The 22,007-nt window shown below is 39.7% G+C and overlaps 1 protein-coding gene across 1 annotated transcript in view; it reads left to right on the top strand.

The window, feature by feature from the left end:
- LOC121962420 (cadherin-2-like) overlaps positions 1–22,007 on the top strand; it is a 190,061-nt gene that overhangs the window by 127,187 nt on the left and 40,867 nt on the right. Inside the window, exons 12-13 of the mRNA XM_042512679.1 lie at positions 19,862–20,095; positions 21,531–21,764. Of these exons, the coding sequence (XP_042368613.1) occupies positions 19,862–20,095; positions 21,531–21,764 (468 nt within the window). The remainder of the gene's footprint in view (positions 1–19,861; positions 20,096–21,530; positions 21,765–22,007) is intronic.

The following is a 22,007-nucleotide window of genomic DNA, read 5'->3' as shown; positions in this document are numbered from 1 at the left end:
AAATCTGTAAATATCACACCACAAATATATATATAAAAAAAAGATGTATAAAGTCACACAAACATTTGACTAATATAAAACATCTGCAAATATACAAATAGTTCCACAAAAAAGCACATCTGTGAATACATTAAATTAATGTACAAATAAATTAAAAGCAGTTGTGAATATCTTTCTAACAACTTTCAAACAGGTTTTTGTGAATCCAGTTTCTATTAGTGATTCAAATAGACATTTGGAGTTTTGAGACAAACCATTTGTAATTCTGAGGGAAAATTTAAACTTGTACCAGGCGGCTATTTTCAGATAGCATGAAATCTCTTGCTGATGACATAATTCCCATTGCATTTCAGAGCACACAGTCTTTCTATGAGCAAAAGCGTAACATGCTTTTATTATTTTGCTATAAATATGGTGCGGTGTGTTTATTTGTTCAATGCAACATTAGATTATCTAGCACATACTTTTGCATACATTTCTGTTTAAGTATGAAAAGTCATGAGGATACTTGTGAGCAGCTTCCAGCACAGCTCTGGGCTTCACAGCTCCCCCATCTCAGGGCCAGCCACCCCCTCCCTTTGATTTTTCATTCCTTCTTTCAGGTGGGCAAAAGTAACAAAGCATTTCAAATGTCATTAATGAACAATTATTAATGTATCTTTACTAATGTAGATCATTACTAATGTAGATAAATATCTGTGTTACTGTGCACAGAAGGTTTGTCTTAGAACTCTGTGTGTCTGAAATGCATATTCACAAATGCCTTTTTTGATTCCCAAATAAAAAACTGGATTCACAAATACATGTTTGAAAGTTGTAAATGTTATAAAGATATTCAGAAATGTGTTTTATTATTCCTCCATGCCGGTGATAGCCCAGGCTAGAGGTATTATGTTTGATGGTCGTCTGCCCATCTGTCCGTCCATCTGTCCAGCACAGTGAGTTTAAATCTAGTTTATTTTTAATTGAATTTAATGTACTCACAGATATACTTTTTATTTGTGGAATTTGTTCATGTATTTGCACACAGATATTATTGAAACACATATATCTCCATATATAAGCCTATCCTCACAGCACAGGTGCACACACACACACACACACACACACACACACACACACACACATACACACACACACCCACACACACACACACAATACACTTTATTGACACCAAAAAGCTACATTTTTAGAGGAGGCATTTAGAGGCAGAGAGGCATATCAAGAAACAAATACTAATAATAAATATAATATATAAACACAGTCATTAATTTGAAGTGTCATTATTATGTCACAGTCATAAAATAAATTAATTTTAAACCCTTTGGTCTCAGAACCTGCTGATATAGTTCACAACTGGAAACATTAGATGATTTTGAAAAAAGCTGCTCTACCTGAATGCTGCTGGGAAATGTAGGTAAACTAGTAATGTCTCTACATGTAGCAACAGTACCTCCCTGTGTGGGGTGTCCTGAAAAGTCTAGAAACATGTAAAGTATTCTTATGAGACCCTATAAAGTGTTCCGATCCATCAGATATTAAATTGCATGGGAGGTGCCCAGTAGCTCAGTTGGTAGAGCTGGTGCCCCATGTACAGAGGCTAAGTCCTTGCTGCAACGGCCACGGGTTCAATTCTGGCCTTGGCCCTTAGGTTCATGTCATCCCCTCTCTCTCCCCCTTTCACACTTAAGCTGTCCTATCAGAATAAAGGCAAAAACCAAAAAAACAAAACAAAACAAATAAATAAATAAATTGCATGGAAGGTTTTTTTTCTGCTACAGTATACAGACGTACTTTCTCAATGACTGCTGTAATCTAATTTTCTTCCTTTTTTGAGAAAAAAATCAGGGTTAAACTATAGAGAAATTTATATTTGATATTTTCATGAAAGCATCACTGATCTGTGCATAAGCTCGCTGGAATGCTGCTGGTTCTCTTACTACAGTAGGAAGTAGACATTCAGTAATCATCTGAGCAGACTGCCAAACAACCAGACTGCAGTCTAATGCTGGGTTCACACTGTGCGGCAAGCACCCTGACATGTCAGTTGTCATGTAGCCGCCCCTCAGCAGTCCCCTGGCTTTTCCCTCCCTCTACTCTGTTGTCGTCATGTAGAGCTCTATCCGTGTGTGTCTGCTCCTTTGTCTTGCTCTCTATTTAGACATAACTGACAAAGATATGGAAACATCTGATGCAGATTTTATTTATTAGAATCAGATCATATTTAATATACACTTTATTAAGTTTTCAGTGTGTTTTCCTGCCAGAATCATTCACAGCTTGTGGAAAATATTAACAAGACATCGAAACTATTGATACAGATCCCAAGACAACCAGAGCATTGCCTGCACCGTCCAGTTTCGAACAGCCCAATAAGTTAACATCGGCACCAAAAGGAAGCTGGCAGTGCTCTATAGAGAATCGCATTGCTTTGTGTCCCAGTGTGAAAGTGGCATAACTCACAACTCAGTAAGAGCTTAAACTTTCTAGTAAGTATGTCTTTTTCTATTCTGCACCTTGTCTTAGAGTAAAGGGTCCAAACAAACATTCAGGAAAGAAAGTTATTGTTTCATTGGGCTACATTCACCAATATCCAATAAGTTTTTCTTAAATTTCTTATCAAGAAAGGGACTAAGAAAATTCTACATAAGATAACATGACGTTTAAAGGTGCTTCTACAGAAAGTGAATGCAAAAAAAGTTGTAATATTTAGTAATGTCAGGAGATGTACATAAAAGATGCATGAGATGCTGAAAACATGTGTTCATCAACTCCTGGACCTGCAAACTTTAAGGGAGTGTGTGTAGCGTGTGTGTGTGTGTGTTTGAGTGAGACAGAGAGGGTGTGTCACAGCCCCTGTCTCTCATTCCCCTCGTCACACTGCTGCAGTGTTTTTCCACTCTCCCTCCCTCTGCTCCACTCTACCTGCCAGCCACGCCCACCTCATCAGCCCAACTCTGCTCACCTGCCTCACAGCTGCAGCTCATTACAATCAGCCCTGCATATAAGCCTCTCCAGCACTTTAACTCATTGCCAGATTGTTCTTCAGTGTCATGCGGGACTTTCCAGCATTCATCTCCTGTCTGATCTCCCGGTGCTGACTCTGCCTGTTCCCGACCTGCTCTCCTCGTCTGCCTCCCGGTAAACTCACCTGCCTTCTGTCCCTGACCTCGTGCTCTGTCTCAGCGTTTCTGGTATCTGACTGCTCTGCTGGTAACGACTCCTCTGCCTGGCCTTGTCTATCCTCCTGCCTGCTCCCCATTGGTGCCTCTGCCTTCGCGGACTGATCATCTGGCTACGACCCCCCCCCCCCCCTGTCCCCAACCACTCTTTGCTCTCTCCCCGTCAGCACCTCTGCACGAACAACTGGCTCTTCGGGCCACGGAGCTTCCTCCTCGTCGTCTTCGGCTGAAGTAAGCTACGTCTCTTCCCTTCGTCTGAGCCCCAGAGAGAACAAACTTTATTCTGTGTTTATTCTATCTGCTCCGTACCTTGTTTACTGTGGAGAAAATAAAGGTCATTACCAACTGTTCCTGAGTGCCAGTGTACTGCATTTGCGTCCAAACCACACCCGTTTCAGGGTGAGAGAAGATGAAGTACGACTATCTTAAGCTTAACTTATGTGAATTGACATGTGAACTTATGTGAGTTGTGGGGGGGGGGACACACCAAACAAATCCTGGACTTTCATGCGTGAGTTCAGTGTTGCCTGTCTGACTGTGATGTTTTTTTTCTACACCTAACCATGTGCATAAGTCCACTGAGAAAGCAGCAATATGTGTAAACTTAGGGTAAGAATGTGTTGGAAAAGCGTTAGTGACCTGTTATTTAAAACACAACAATGCTTTTTGTAAAGTGATCAAAATAATTATTAAATAGGTGTGCTAAACATAATTTTAGCATGACAGTGATGCGGTCTGCAAGCATCGCTAAGTGCCTTAGCCATCAATATTTGCTCATTTTCTTACTCACTTCACCATATGAAATAGGATTAGCTTGTGACAGTGTGAAGATGCTCAGTTGCGTGACTCTCATGGCAAATGCATGAGGCAACTCTGCAAACACTATGACTTCACATCAACACTGGAGTTACACAACTCTATAGCCTATAACATAGCTAACAGCCAGCGCCACTAATGTCAGCGAACCGTTCATTTTCTTGGCCGGGATGTGATATATAGGTCGGAAAGTGATACAAATGCACATTATATAACATAAACAAAGAATGTGTTAACTTGGGGTGTCCTTTCTAAGATGATCAGTGGTTAAAGTTGTTTCAAAACCCTGTTATGAACAATAGTGGGGCAGCCCAGCTAACCTATCGTTTAACATGACATTGCAGACTGGCATTTTCATGACGGCCATGGTCATGAAAATGTCGCTTCACCTGTTACATTTTCTCTAGTATCCACCTTCTGACAAAACAATAGAACATCCTGTTCGCAACCTTCTACTGCCATTATCATGCGCCATGCCTCATATACGCATGGTACTCTTATCAACACCTACAATATTTGCAGGTAACATCACATGCTATCATAGAGTGCATTTAGTAATTTTACTTCTATAACTATTGTTATGTGATATGATATTGTTACCATTATTAATGTGCTTCTCTCCCCCTTTCTCTTTCTCTCTCTCTTTCTTTCTCTCTTTCTCTTTCCTCTTTGTCATTACTGTAATTTGTTATTTACAACATCTATTGCATGTCTGTCTGTCCTGGATAAGGGATCCCTCCTCAGTTGCTCTTCCTGAGGTTTTTACCATTTTTTTCCCCTGTTACAAGGGTTTTTGGGGGGAGTTTTTCCTTAGACGATGTGAGGGTCTAAGGACAGGGGGATGTCATATGCTGTAAAGCCCTCTGAGGCAAACTGTGTTTTGTGATAATGGGCTTTATGAATAAAATGAAATTGAATTGAAATGAACATGTTTCACTGATTCACAGCACAATATGATAACAATTCAAGATAATGAAATGACCAATTACTTTGTGAAAGTCCATAGAATTGTTAATGAATATTTTATTGGTTCTCAGAGATACAAGGATCTACATTATGTCCATTATTGCATGTGGATCATATGGGATAGGAGAGTTTTGAAAAATGGCTACCATGGCAACCAGGATCTGAGTTTCTGAGTATCTAGCCCAGTATCTAGTTTTGTCTCTGATATATCCATAAACGTCTCCCAAATTTGATGCTTTTATCACAAAAGGAATGAATGAATGTGGCTATGCCACCCCACTACAGGGAGTTAATGAAGAGATAGCCTGGCATTGGCTAGCTAGCTTGCTAACAAGTTCATAAGATGTAATTTTACATTAAATTATATTATAAAAACAAGCCAAGATTTTCTTTTAAAAACCAAATCATTGCAATCAGTTGAGAATTATAAAGACTATTGTGCTTTTTATCCAGGAAAACATCAATGTTTAAATCAACTCATAGCTCCACCTGTTGTTGTGGAGGTAGAATTACTCAGGACATTTGTGAGAAAATCCCACCATCATTTACAGCCAAAAAAAATGCTGCCAAAAGTCATCAGCATGATTTTTTTTTTTGTCTCTGTAGAATTCTGTGCTTCTACGGCATGTTGTGTTTGTTTTGGAAGCATGATGTAGTAGAATTATGTTTTGTATTTGTTAATTATGTTTTTCATTTGCAAACTAATTTTTGTTTGTTAGTAAATTGTAGGACATTTGTAAAGCATGTTTTGTCTGTTTCCTAAGTATTGGCAAGATAGTAGCTCCATATGCAATTGTCTAACAATGTAAGTGCCATAGATTGGAAGAAAAGATTTTGTTTATTTTTGTCTCAGGGTTAAGGCAAGTTCCAGTGGAATATAATGAATTTGGTTGCCTACATGTCATGACTCCAACTTAAACCCTTAAATCACAGAATATGAAGTGTAGGACTTCATCCTGTAGACAACAGATTACACTGTCCACCTTCAATTTCATTCCAGTTCTTTATTCCACTAATCAAAAGTCCTGATCAGAAAAAAGAAACCGCCCATTTCAAAGCCATTCAAGCAGCAACTGCATGCAGAGATTTGCTCTTTTTTTAGCACATTTTATTATTACTAAATATATATTTAACCTCTGTTGGATCTATTTAATGGGAAAGGAATATGTGTAAAAAGTACATGTTACAGGACTTGTGGTAAGATTAGCTCTATCTGCTAAGCTAAGCTAAACATTAGTGCTACCTGCTCAGCTAAGCTAAGCGGTCTTAAATGTAGCTTCATTTAGGCTACAGACTGTTTTGGGGTTAGGAATTTATTATTTGTATAAAACCTTTGTGGAATGTATTTAATGGGAAATAAATATGTCTGAAAAACAGATGTTACAGGACTTGTTAACTATGCGTGCTAAAATGAGCTAAACAACGCTAAGCAGGCTAATAGGCAGCTAACATGGCCCATTTCAGAATTATATATATATATATATAATTCTGAAATGTCAGCCCTGTAATAGTCTGGCGACCTGTCCAGGGTGTAGTCCGCCTTCTGCCCGATGACAGCTGGGATTGGCTCCAGACCCCCCGTGACCCTTGCGAGGACAAGTGGTTATGGACAATGAATGAATGAATGAATAATTCAGAAATGGGCCATTCTGCATGATGAAGGACTTTGACTTGCAACAGAGTATTTCTACACTGTTTAATTTTACCTTAGCAAAAGATCTAAGTACTTCCTCCACAACTGTATGTTAGTTTGTTGGAATATTAAATGGGTATCTTACGCACTATTTTCAAACACATTCAATATAGCGAAGTGTGTGCATTATTGACCTCTCCCTCATCTGCAGCTACCTGTCTGTCTCTTTCTCTTTTTGCTGTTACTTTGACACGTTTTATTGGAGTAAAATGAATGTGCCATGTACCATTTTAGTTTGTTTTGGTTCCACATTGTAACGTTATGTGATGTGACTTCTGAAAGAGAACAAAAGATGGTTCAACATGTTTGGGCCACAATTTAAAGATTAGGGATAAAGTACCAGGCGTCCTTGAAAAATTGCAGTTTTGTGAGTTGTTGAGGGAAAACCTTATAAATATTTCAAAAAGCTGTCAGTGACGTCAGTGAATTCTTAACTAATTATCTCCTCTTGAATATTTTTGGTAAACGTAATACATGATGATATCAAAAATAAGTAGCAGCAGTTAGAGTAACTTTAATTTAATTTCTTCTTAAACCAAACAATACATTTACCTTGTACCTTATATATTTCATTCTTTGTATACACAAACACGTTTTGTCAGTTTGTCCCTTTGAGTTATAGTACCTGACTGGGAAACAGTCTTCAATACATGGCCCTGTATGCTCAGGAATTGACAGACCTGTCGGCAAATAAGACAGAAGTATCTCTACATAGTTTCCTGTAAACCCTCTCTGACTGGTCTGATCTTGCCTGCTTTGCATATGCTTAAGATGCAGAATTACAACAGTGCCATTTTCTTTAGCGATAATAACTGCTCAAAATAAGAAGCATTCGGGGCTAAAGATGCCTATGTTTGGTGATAGTGGGCAGGCGGAGCATTTCCCATGCCGATTCCTGGAACCATCCTCGCTGTGCATGTGGATCCTTGACTTCCTGACAGACAGACCTCAGGCGGAGAGAGTGTGCAGACACACCTTTGTGACCCTCATCCTGAACACAGGAGCACCCCAGGTCTGCGTTCTGAGTCCCTTGCTGTACTCTATGCACTTTGTACAACTGTGTAGCCACTTCAGACTCCACCACCACATTGCAATCATTGATTTTAGTTTTTTAATACTTTCAGAAAGGGCCGCCCCTTGAAAGTCGGGGGCTCAAATCATCAGTCGAAGATCCTCAGTCAACTGAGACTGCTTCAATGGAGCAGTCGTTTTTTTTCTGCATAGTGTACGTCTGGGGATTTTTTGTTCCACAAATATTGCTGCTGAATGAGTGCTCTTGACTGACACACTACTATTTGCAGCTGCAGACATGCAGCGACACAGAGGGAGAAAGAGAGAGCGACCTCACTGTAAGGTGAAGAAGTTGATAACAGCAAGTTTATACGATTCAGTTTCTGGCTTTTTCTCTGCTTAGACCTAAAACTTTGTATGGAAAAGAAAATGAATCATTGAATATTCGAATTGAACTGCCAAATCTGAATTGGTTTTATTCTGAGTCAGGGGACCAAACTCTGATTTATTTTTTCTCCAGTTTACTCCTTTTCAATTTAGATATATAGGTTTGTATGAGATGGACCAAATTATGATCTGAGTGGAATTGATGGTCTTATCCTTGACACATATGCTCCCTCCACATTTACATTTAAGTATTTATTCAGTGAAGGCCTATTATTCCTCCTTGTTTTGTCTCTTGACATAAAATGAACCCTGGCATAGTTGCGTCCAATTTGCAATAGCTTGAGTGTCCTGACTGGGAGGTGCATGAACAACAAACACCAGCATGCATCCAAATTTCCTTGGCAAGTAGAATGCTCTCAGTGTCAAGTACAAAATCTCAATGTCTTTTTCATTATTTCTACCATTTGCTGATATCTGTCTGCTTGCACCAGCAAAAAAAACCCCATTGATTTCACAGGCAGAGTCTGGTACTGTTGAATGTAATCAAGTTTCTCTGACACATAAAAGTGATGACTAATGGAAATTTGTGGAAACAATACATCAAATAGGCTCAGATCTCATGCAGTTTGCTGTTTTTTCACCTCAAGTTTGTAAGGATCATAGGTGGAAGCAGTGGTATTTTCTAGCTCTGTCACAGGCATCTCCAGGCACCACCCCTACTTTCTTGTTCATTTCTCTAGCCTGGTCTCGTCAGCTGTGTGGGAACTCGAATGAAGCTAAAAAATGAAGCTAAAACATCTCGATCGCCCCCTGGTAGCTGGCTGCAATATAGGTCATGAACCCTACCCCCCTCCATGGTGGGGAGTGGGACGTGGGCCAAACTAAACATTCAAAGCACAGGTGAAATAATTTTTTTCCATAGATGATTTCTGTTCTTTTAGTTAATTCTTTTCACACTGATAGATGTTCAAGTATTGTGTTTAAGTGTAATCTTGAACCTGTGAGCATTAAACATTAAACAGAAAGAGACAAGCGCATATAGCTGCAAAAACACAAGTAATAACGACAAACACAGAAATGCAAAAACATTGAGAAAACAGCGAAAAGAGAAGTGCCAATGAGAGTCCAGTGCTGATCAGTGCACATACTGTGAAGTGTGAGACATGGGTGCAATTCTTTCTACTGGTGGAATTGTGAATGATAGTCCTTTATAAGTATGGTAATTGTTGTATCCTCAAATGATGGATGGGAAGGAGAGGGGATGGAGAGATAGGGAGAAGTGTGTGTGTCAGAGGGGTAGAGAGAGATCAGAAGAGCATTTGGCAGAGGGCGTGTTGGGGGATGTTTAGAAGAAGCAGGGGGTTTTGTTCATGTCACGGAATAACTGTCCATCAATGTAAAGTTTTTCCACTGTGAGTACTGCTTTCTCTCCTTCTGTCTTGGATGGGGGCAGTTGTTGGTGGAGTTTTTCTGACCCATATAGTGAACGTGGTGGAATGTGATGGTTTTGACGGTATTGTTGGTTGTTCTACCTCATTATACACACACACACACACACACACACACACACACACACACACACACATGTTCTCTCTCACACTCACACACACATGCATACACACACACACACACACACACACAAACACACACATACACATCAGCATTAATATCAGACACAAGACATCCATTCTAAAATGTCACTGTTAAAGTTTGTATCATGGGACATTTTGGTTGGTAAATTGGTTCTTGGGCAAAAAAACCTAACAAATATTCAATCACTAATCTAAATTACAAGCCAACATTTGTTTACTACAAGAAACACATCTTTCTGAATCAGACCATAACAGATTTAAATCATCACATTTCAGTCAAGCATTTTCAGCTTATTACAACACAAATCAAAGAGGGGTTTATATTCTTAACTTACACCAACACCCACTTACCCAAGATCAGGTTGCTACAGGTTGGTCCACTGTAGCCTCACTCTTCCCTTCCAAAAAGTAGCAACTGAAAAAAAAACAAAATTCAAAATTACCAGCCACTTTTTTACTCATAAAACTCAACAAAGATCCATCACTACCTGCCAGTTAACATCCTATATCGCTTCTCAGCATATATTTTAAAATCATCACAAAAGCACAGAATTGATGAAATCATCTCATCTATAATCCATCCGGATCAAACTGGCTTTTTCAAAGGTAGACATTCATCCAGCAGCACACGCAGACTTTTCAATATAATGGACCCTTCATCAAAACAACAAACAAAAAGCATCATAATCACTTTAGACATAGAAGAAGCTTTTGATAAGGTCAATTGGTCATTTCTCATATCAACAATGCAAAAATTTGGCTTTGGCGAATTATTTATTAACTGGGTTAAATTTATTTGGAAATAATATGATATAAATATTACTTGGATAGAAAGACCAGATATTCATTACAATTTGTTAATGATTATTAGTTGGCTTATAAACTGTCTATAAACATTGTTTAGATGGTTTCCAAGTTGCAACTGCTGGTGGTAATAAATTGTTGAACTGGTAATAAATACCATGAAGTAGATCTTGAAATAGTATTTGGGAGATCATTAAAAAGTTGCAGTTGCTGTTTTAAATCTTTACAGTCACTTAATAAATGGCCTGTTTGTAAGCACTTTGTAAAGCAAGCATACACGTTTGCCCTCCATTAAATGTTGAATAGGTTACAAAAGTATTTATTAATTTTTATATCTAAGTTCAAACTCATTTATGAACAAACCTTTAAATGTTGAGCTACATCACTGCAACACAAATGTAAAGGGTGGGGCATATGAGAAATGGACTACATGAATTCATTACAGATCAGAAACAAAAACAATGTTACAAAACTATTAACCCCAATTCCAATGAAGTTGGGGCATTGTGTAAAACGTAAATAAAAACAGAATACAATGATTTGCAAATCCTTTTCAACCTATATTCATTTGAATACACACAAAGACAAGATATTTAATGTTCAAACTGCTAACTATTGGTTTTTTGCAAATATTCACTCATTTTGAATTTGATGTCTGCAACACGTTCCAAAAAAGCTGGGACAGGGGCAACAAAAGACTGGGAAAGTGGAGGTTCACAACTTTGTGAACTGCCTGAGCAAATAATACAGCAGTTTAAGAACAACATTTCTCCACATACAATTGCAAGGAATTTAGGGATTTCATCGTCTACAGTCCATAATATCATCAAAAAATTCACAGAATCTGGAGAAATCTCTGCACATAAGCAGCAAGGCCTAAAACCAACATTGAAGGTCGGGACCTTTGATCCCTCAGGCGGCCTTGCATTAAAAACCGGCATCATTCTGTAAAGGATATTACCATGTGGGCTCAGGAACACTTCGGAAAACCATTGTCAGTGAACACAGTTCATCGCAACATCTACAAGTGCAAGTTAAAACTTTACCAATCAAAGCGAAAGCCATATATCAACAAAAGCCAGAAACGCTGCCGGCTTCTCTGAGCCCGAGCTCATTTGAGATGGACTGATGCAAAGTGGAAAAGTGTGCTGTGGGTTGACGAGTCCACATTTCAAATTGTCTTTGGAAATCACGCATGTCGTGTCTTCTGGGCCAAAGAGGAAGAGGAAAAGGACCATCCAGACTGTTATCAGCACAAAGTTCAAAGCCAGCATCTGTGATGGTATGGGAGTGTGTTAGTGCTCATGGCATGGGTAACTTACACATCTGTGAAGACACCATTAATGCTGAAAGGTACATAGAAGTTTTGGAGCAAGATATGCTCCCATCCAAGCAACATCTTTTTCAGCGACGTCCCTGCTTATATCAGCAAGACAATGCCAAGCCAGATTCTGCACGTACAACAGCGTGGCTTCATAGTAAAAGAGTGTGGGTACTAGACTGGCTTGCCTGCAGTCCAGACCTGTCTCCCATTGAAAATGTGTGGCGCATTGTTGCAAAATACGACAACAGAGACCCCAGACTGTTGAGCAACTGAAGTCATACATTGAGCAAGAATGGGAAAGAATTCCACCTGCAAAGCTTCAACAATTAGTGTCCTGAGTTGATGAAACACAGTGGTAAACATGCCCCTGTCCCAGCTTTTTTGGAACGTGTTGCAGGCATCAAATTGAGAAATTGGTTCTCCAGCACATCAAAGAAAACATCCCTGTAGCGGTTATTAATAACTACGTTAAAATTTGGATTTTGCACTCGTTGAAGTAAAAGGGGCACCATTCTCCATTCAGGAGAAAATTAAATCTTAAATTGTGACAGTGTTAAGACATGTCATTACTTTAATCAATCTCATAATCTGTATCGTTTATTCTGTATACATTGATCTTGTTTCTCTCATGAAATAATATCCACAGACAACGACTTGGCGATAAATGAGGATAATTTATTTAGACTAATAAAATGAAGAGTAAATAGATGAAATAATATGACATATAAAAGGACAGAGAATACATAAAAGGGAACCTACGTGATGTATGTTCAGGTGATGTAAATAATTAATTATGGATGATAGTGGAGGAAATACGTGACCGTCTAAAGCGTGGATGCGCACTGAACGGTGACGTAGAATTTAGAAGTTTGGCATTCAAGCTTCGCTATGCGACATCAACTCTGATCACAAGAAAATGTTATTCTGCCTACTTTTGTCGACTTGATTAGACTTCTCCGGGGAGGTCCAGGTCCTCGCGTCACTCCAGGGGAGAGCTGTGGCGCGTCTTCCAGACGAGGTGACCCGCTGAAAGGCGGCGGCGGCCGGGCAGGTGGAGTCGGTGTGCGGCGGTCTTTAACTGGCCTCGGTGTTCGCCTCAGCGAACCGGTAAAAGTCTTTAAACAAAGTCCTTAAGGGCAGGCAACGGATGCTGATAGTTTGTGCAGCAGGTGTTGCTTCTATATCCGTGGCAGAGTTGATGGCGAATCGCAGAGTGTCCTTCTCAATTAAAACTCGCAGAAATAATCAAAGCAATCCCACTGGTCTGAGGGAGTCACTTTAAATTATTAATTTGATTTTACTTAAAAACGAATTACCAAAAGTGTCTTTACTGACCAAAAACTGGTATAAAGAAAAGCGTCAAAGAGATTTAAAAGAAAATGGCTTCGAAAGTTAAAGTTCAGCAAAGCTCTGGTGAGCTGTTGCGGCTCCGCTTATAAAATTGAAGAAGAGAAAAGTTGCGAGCGCGGATGCACGAGACGCACCGCGGTAAAAAGGAGCGAAGAAAAACTTCAGAAGAGAGAAGAGGAGAAGCCTTGAGAAGAGTGAGCTTAGAGAGAGAGAGAGAGAGAGCTCTGAGCTGGCTTTAGAGAGAGTCCCTCAGTTTTTATCTTTCGATTTGGGGGTGCGGATGGAAGGCGGAGTTAGCGAACTTTTGCACCGAGCGATCGCACATCTGGTATAAGTTTCTAAAAGATTTAATGTAATTTAGGAGACATTTATGTCTCTGAACTTTATGACGAATTACGCGATCTAACCCGTGGTGTATAAATTCACGTATCTCCTCACCACTATAGTCTCATCACAGTAACTTCAAATGCATGTTAGGAGACCCAAAAGTAATTTGTAACGTAACACATGATTCTGAAGATCCTTTGCTCAATTTTGTGAAATATGTGACCACACATAACATAACATTGTACCATGGATCCTAAGAAACTTGTGATTACTTAGATATAGGATTACTTTTAACATTATACAATGAATTCAAAATACGATATAACTACAGAGTTGGTTACGAGCTTACTAATAACCAAGACCACTAGATGGCAGTATAGCTCCATTATAACAAAAGGGAATAAAACGTACTTTACCTAACTCATTCAAATTACATGAGATGAAAAGAATGGGAGGTGCTCCTATCTGTTTACTGAAGCATGGAGACAACCTCACCCCCAGTCACAAAGACTAGGGAAAAAGGGAAATTTTAACTTACAACCTTGGTCCAAGTCATTCTGTCAGATGTTTATCACAACACAGGGTTATATAATGGCTTTACCCAATGTTCGACCAGTTGGTTATCTCAGCAGGGGAGGCAATACAATGGTTGTTTGGTATTGCTTGGGTGATCCCAGGAGGTCGTTCAGATGCCTTACATCCTGTGGTATGCTGATGGGACCTTCGGAGTGCTTACCTTCCACCATATGTCAGGATGGAGGGTGTCAGATACTGACACTTTCCCGTGGCTCAAAAAGGCAGAGCGTGTTTGCAGACATCCCCAGGGAGTATAAGTTAAGTTAATTAACAACCCCCTGTTGGATGTTTTGGGTTCGTAAAACAGTGTCTCTTGACGTGTCCCCCACTTGCCCAGGGGACATTGAGCTCTGGAGTTCCTCAGAGGGACAAATGTAATGACCACGCCAAGGCAGTCCACTACATCCCTGCCAGCCTGGACCCTTGCCAAGTATGCTTTCAGAACCAACCGGTTGACAGAGGGTGCTATATCTACTGCTCTTCACTCAGTCTTCACTTACCTGGAGAATAAGAACAGCTACGTCACGATGCTGTTTATTGACTTCAACTAAACATTCAACACAATCTCTCCAAAGAAGCTGATTGGAAAACTTAAAACTCTGGGCTTCAATACAACGCTCTGCAACTGGATAATGGGCTTCCTCACATGCAGACCCCAGGGAGTTCAGACTGGCAGTCACACCTCCTCTACATTAGTGCTCAACACCTGTGTGCTCAGCCCCCTTCTGTTCACACTGTACACCCATGACTGGACTCCAAGACATCAGGAGAACTCTATTGTGAAGTATGCAGATGCCATCACCGCCATTGGCCATTGTACAAACAACGAGAGTTCATACTGAGAAGAAATCAACAATCTTGCAGAGTGGTGCACAGAGAACAACTTACTGCTCAACGTCAGTAAAACCAAGGAGCTGATTGTTGATTTTAGAAAGAAGGAGGCAAAGACACACACCCCTGTCTACATCAGCGTAGCCGAGGTGAAGCATGTGAACAGTTATAGGTTCCTTGGAATCACCATCACTGAGAACCTATCTTGGTTATCACACATCACCACCCAGGTTAAAAAAGCACAGAAAAGGCTCTTGTTTCTACGGAAACTTAGGGACGCTAAATTCCAGAACAAGATCCTTGCTAATTTCTATAGAGGAGCAATAAAAAGCATACTGACTGGAAACATCATGAACTGGCATGGTTCATGCACGGCCCGGGACAGGAAGGCTCTACAACGGGTGATTAAAACTGCCCAGAACATTACTGGTTCCCATCTACAGAGCATCAGTGACCTCGGTGAAGTGAGGTGTCTGCACAGAGCCTAAAGGATACTGAAAGACAGCAGCCACCCCAGCCACCGCCTGTTCACCCTGTGCACATTTCAAAAAGCTAAAATGACAACATTTCTAATGCCAGTTTCATAAAAAAAATTAACATCATTTAATTAACAGCATTTTCGTATTTCTTTGTAATTTCTCCATACTGTAGGGTGAATGTCGCTCTATTCCTAGAGGGAACTTGTGTCATCATATACCGGCCAACAGTGGACTCATAGCGCTTTATACTACTCAGGTGTGGACCTCTTTTCTGTAATGTGGAGCAACAAATTCAATGGATTCCTATGAATATAGATGGAGGACACACATACATTGGATTTTATAATGCTGCGATCATAACAATTTCCGCAAATTCAGCCAATCCCTGTGAATTCTGGGAGAACTTGCAATTTTGTCCAATCACTGTAACTTTACGGAATACTTGACTATTTAAACTGGGTAAAATATGACTTTTCATTGTACATCTGCCCACAACTAATCTGCTCCGTTCCTCTCTCCTTCTGTTTATTATGAGGCTGCTGCTATGCCTAGGACAGTGACACACACATACAGTTACAGGGAGAACTGTTGGCATCAAATAGCTTGGGACACTCACCATTTCAAAAGCAGATCAAAACATCAAACACAGAATATTGTTTGGAGAAATTGTTTAGGCTCTTAACTTTACAAAAAGTGTCACTTTAAAAAAGTGTTCTTATCATGATAGAAAAAAAACCCTATACAGAAAACCTAAAACTTGCATGGCATTTTTTTGCCTGTTAAAGGAATTTTGGAGTCCGTCCGACCACATTCTCAAGTGATGCTGGCCTTGCACGGTGCATGTGAATGAGCCTGGTGCCGTGTGGATATTTGCCGGAGTATAATAACAATGCCACTGGCTCTGTCCGGCTTTGTTCTCATCTTACATCATCCTCCCATGTTACCGTTGGATGCTTGTATACCAAAAGCACTGACAGAGGGAATGTATTTGACAAGTTCACAATGAGAACGGACAGGGGTAGCCCTCTTTTTAAATACAGTGTCAAGCTATAAAATGGTGAAGCCTGAGCCTTAATATTCAGTTACAAAAAATATTACATGATTTAGTTTAAATGTTTTCATAAGTAATAGCAAATGTGCTTATTTATGTTTTACATGTTGGAGTTTGAACGTCACCCCATGCTATCCAAGAGGAAACTGCTGTGGACCCCTGTCACTTTATACTATACAAGTGTGGACCTTTTTTTTCCTATAGTGTAAATCAACAAATAAAATGCATTCCTTGGAATATAGATTAACACAACATATGTAGATTGTAAGTTTGATTGAAATCCAGTGCTTCTAGTGCATCTAAAAACTTAAAGGGAGTTTTTGGGGACTGAGTAAATGTCAAGGTCAAGTAAAATTCTGATAATAAACTGATTTTAGCTATTCATTAATATAAGTAAAGATCTTGCTGGTAATTCTTCACCAAGGTTCTTCCTGTCCTTTTAATTTATTATTATTATTATATTTATTATTATTATCATTATTATTATTAAAAGTATTCCCTTGCCCCCTGGGGAAGCCTTCCATTATAAAACAGTGTCAATCTATAAAATGGTCAAGCCATTCACTAAAGCTGAGCCTTTACAGTTTGTTACAAAATCATAATGACAAAACATATTTGAGGTATAGTTATTAAATTATTTTGGTGGGATTCCTTTTACATAAGTCTTAGCAACCGTGCTTAGTCATTCTTTACACGGTGGCTTGTGAATGTAACTCCATGCTATCCAAGAGGGAAATTGTGTCATTATGTACCAGCCAACTGTGAACTCGCGTTGTTCCATCCAAACAAGTTACAAACAAATTACATTTCTATAAGTGCAGATTGAGAACACAAGTATATTGAAAAACTGATTGACATTCAGTGCTTGTGAAAACTGGTAAGGTAAGTATGGTCAGGGACTGAACAACTTTAAAGGTCTAGTCGAAGTCTTATGTTATAATAGTTTATTTAATTAAACCTAAAAAGAAATGATTTTACTGCTGACCATTTCGTGCAGGATTTTTATTCTGCTTGGTTTATAGTTTTCTTTCCTTGTTTTTTTAGACTCTAAAATACAAATGTATCTCCTGCCCTCTCAATAACCCTTTATTTTATTACAGTATGGCGCTTAAAATGTAAGATATCCCCTAAAGCTAAGCCTTTGCATTTGAATACAAAAACATGAAAACAAATCATGTTTCGAGAGATTGGTTTCTTCATTAACCCTATAATGCCATTTGTATCATATTTGATACAATCCTTTTTGTGACCTCAGTGTCATCCACATTAACATTACTTAAGCCTGTTTAACAACCCATCTGCAGTCTGAAAGGCTGCTGGGGACTGCAAGCCAGTCACCAAAGAGTGGAGTGTTAAAAACGACGTGTGTGAATGGGTCGTTCAAATACCAGTTCCAGCCAGAAGGGACAGCTCTGAGTATGGATATCAACACTAACACACATTCAGGTCCCCTCTTGGCAAAAACTGAAAAAATTCACCAGAGGCTTAAAACATGATTTTAGATTGATTATATCATGACCATGTGGGGACCTAAAAATGTCCCCTGTTGGATTTTTAGTCCACTGTTGGTGAACTTGCAACGAAATGGAGGTCCACTGTTATCTAGATTCGTGTGTGCACACATGCACCGCACACGCGCGCACACACACACACACACACACACACACACACACAACCTTTCGAAAGCCTAAACAAAGCATGTGACAGTATGCCCTCAATTCCTGCTTGTTTCTGTCTTGTCTTGTTTTTGCCATCCTACGTGTATACACATAATGTCATATCTCCCACACAACATTCCTTTTGTCTTGTCTTCACTTGTTTTATAATGTACTGCATCACTAAATTATAATGATCAAAAAGTGTAAATTTGGGGTTAATTAGTTCTTTGATACTGTATAAAGTGGATTTGATATCATGATTGACCACAGAAATGATTAATAATTATTAGGTATATTTATTAATTATGTTAAATAATGTGAGTTAATGTAATTTATTTTGGATCACCTAGTGGAGCATCATTCCCGAAATTGAAAAAAATGATATCTAGTCAATAAAGTCAGTCTCATACAATTGCCAGTTTGAAACTCTGAATAGTAATAAAATCATGACTATTACCAAAATTCTAATACTGAAAATAGAAGTATTTTGCTTTCCAGAGGGGATGACAGTGCATGTAGATACAGCAGCCAGTAGCTCTTCAAATCCTTGCTACTTTATCTATTTATTTTTCAATTTTTTTTCGACTCCATGGCTCTATTTGCTGAAGCATGACTTTTCTACGATAAAGAAGCACTTATCAACATCGGGAAAAGTTGTGTGGGATTTGGACTGAATCCAACAGACTGTGAAAGGGTCCACACCAACAGCATATGCGGACCAGCCACTCAGATTAGAGGGGAGATTCTATACTGACCAATCAACAGACTGCAGGGTTTCTAGCTTCACCTTTTAGTGCCAGAAATGTGTGCTAGGTACCCCAAGCAGAGGAGGTTTTTTTTTTTGTAGGTTTTTGTGTCTGCTGTTTCAAGCAGTCCACACATGAGATGAGAAAAGGGTGGGTGGAGGGCAGCTGTAGTTTGCCTCTACCTTGCTAAAGGGGAAAAGGGCAAGAGGAAAAAGAAGAGCTTCTTCCTATGTTGGCTTGGTGACATAACAGGTCACATATCACAGCAGTACCCAATTATATTTGAAGCTAGGTCCATGGACAGGACATCAAGCTGAAGTGTGATACCCTGGGAAGTTGATTGAAAATGGCTGTCCTTTGTCTGATGAACAAAAGAGGCCACAAAAGCCATTTTGACTAGGGCTGAACTTACAGGAAAAGTCTTCACATGTCCAGTTACCATACAAATTAACAAATCATCTGTGGCGTCCCTAATCCCAACAGTGCCAAATGGTGTGCTAACTACTGAGTTTTAAGTATATAAGCAGGACCCTATCACTACTGTCCAGAATCTTGCTTCAAATCCTATCCAGAATATTTTGGCTACATTTTATATAGTGGGAGGAGGAGACACATCATATCTTTATATATGCTACAGTCATTGGCAGATAAATTCACTGTGGTTTAGCTGTTTTCTGTTGGAAAAATACAATAGGAAAAACAGTTTTTAATGATTTTGCAGACCAACACACCCCCAGCATCATGTTTAATGGGCAGATTGTCATTCAATTTGCTGAGGACATTATCTTCCTCATTAGCTCACTGCATTATTTTGGCCTGTCTTTCAGGGCAAAAATAAATTGTACACATGGTTTTGAATAGTTGCTTGTTACATTGCCTTAATTAACCTGGGGGAATAAACCTCTTTGGTTGTAATGACCCTTGGACACTTTTTTCTGCTATAGTTTTCAGGACCAATTTCAGTATGAGCTGTATTAACCAGCTTTTCCATGGATTTTAAATTTCTCTTGAGGCTTTAGGTGTAAAGAGCCCCTACATATTAAACATCTTTTCATTCTATGTGTCCAGGTATTCCACCTGCCAGTGGGACAGGCACCCTTCAGATGTACCTGCTGGACATAAATGACAATGCACCTCACGTGTTCCCCCCTGAGGTGGAAATGTGTGAGAGGCCAGATCCAAATGCCATCAACATCACAGCCAGTGACCCCGACCTGACTCCTAACGCTGGACCCTTCGCCTTTGAGCTGGCCAATCGTCCATTAGACGTACGCCGCAACTGGACACTCAGTCGCCTCAGTGGTCAGTATAAGATAATGTCCCTGGTCTGTTATATTCATTCATTCATTCATTCATTCATTCATCACTCTCTTACGTTCTGTACCTGTTTAAAGAAAGAATACACTCTCAAATAAAAAAAAATCTACTAATTTATACTGTCACTCCATTTCATTCAAAGTTTATAAAATGACAGTCTCAGCCTTCCAATAAGCTACAGAACCAAATCATGTCTTGCAGTTATTTACCCCTGTAAGTAACATCTTAGGCATTTGCAGTTGTTTAATGGGCTTTATAAATAAAATTGACTTGACTTGACTTTACATATGTTCAGCTGGCCTCTTACCGAAGGACGTGCTACAGTCCTGGGGACAGAAGAAATGACCAGGAAAAATGAAAAATACATTTTGGTATGGTTTGCAGCATGGAAGTAATACCTTGACAATAAAATATTAAACTGTGATTAAATCATGACATTAATTTCTAAACAAGATGTCAATGTAGAACTGTAAAGAGAATACAATTGCAAAATTACGCTGTGACACACACGCACACAGCGTGAAGATGTAGTGCAACAGTAGAATTTGAAAACAGTGAACCTATTGGTGCTGTCAGGCAGTCATCACAGAATTTTTGTTTTGTTTTGTTTTCTAAGTTACCTTTAAGAAATTGCTAATGTGTGTGAGAACTGACGAAAAAGCAAAGCAAACAGAGGTGCCCGCATCAGCGTTTCCAAAGCTTTCAGTTTCTGCCAGTCTACAGCAAAACGCGCTGTGCTGGAGTTTTCAAAATAAAGCAGGGACAGCAGCATTTCCTAACCACTCTGTTTGATTGTATTTCATTTGTTATTTACAACATCTATTGCACGTCTGTCCGTCCTGGAAGAGGGATCCCTCATCATCCTCTACAGCTCTTCCTGAGGTTTCTTCCTTTTTTTACCCCTGTTACAAGGGTTCTTTTTCGGGAGTTTTTCTTGGGTGATGTGAGAATCTAAGGGCAGAGGGATGTCGTACACTGTAAAGCCCTCTGAGGCAAAGCATGTTTTGTGATAATGGGCTCCATAGATAAAACTGACTTGACTTGACTTGACTTGACTTGACATTTAGGGCTGCCAAAACGATGGATGAAACATAGCAATATTGATGCGTCTTCAATTTATAACAGAGAGCCTGAAAATAAAGCTTCGTCACGAGGTACATCTGAAGTTTCTCTTTCAAAATGTGTTTCTATTTTAGTCAGTATCTTTGGAAATGTGTTTGGGGTAAAATAAATGCAGAACCCCTTTATCCATAAGCATCTACCTTTAAAAAGCATTTCTCAATGCAAATAATCTCTAGCTGCTCCAGTGGTGACCATTAGTAGCTCCCAGTGGAGATGGGTAGAAAGATCAAGAAGGTGAGGAATGATCATGTTTGCTTATCAATATCGCTATCTATCCACCCATACCATCATACTCTAGGTGAGTACGCCCAGCTTCAACTGAAGATTGGCTCCCTGGCCAGTGGGATATACGAGGTTCCCATCATAATCACAGACTCTGGAAACCTGCCCATGTCCAACACGTCCCAACTGAGAGTGAAGGTCTGCCAGTGTGATCATCATGGAGACTGTGTGGACATGGAGCGAATCATTGCTGCTGGACTAGGCACCGGAGCCATCATCGCTATCCTTATATGTATCATCATACTGTTAGGTGAGCCTCCCTCGCAAATTCACTTGCACACACACACGCACACGTGCGCGCGCACACACACACACACACACACACACACACACACACACNGCTGCTGGACTAGGCACCGGAGCCATCATCGCTATCCTTATATGTATCATCATACTGTTAGGTGAGCCTCCCTCGCAAATTCACTTGCACACACACACGCACACGTGCGCGCGCACACACACACACACACACACACACACACACACACACACA

This window comes from Plectropomus leopardus, chromosome 3 (assembly GCF_008729295.1).
Source record: "Plectropomus leopardus isolate mb chromosome 3, YSFRI_Pleo_2.0, whole genome shotgun sequence".
Classification (NCBI taxonomy): Eukaryota; Metazoa; Chordata; class Actinopteri; order Perciformes; family Serranidae; genus Plectropomus; species Plectropomus leopardus.
This window is presented reverse-complemented; position numbering and strand designations above follow the sequence as displayed.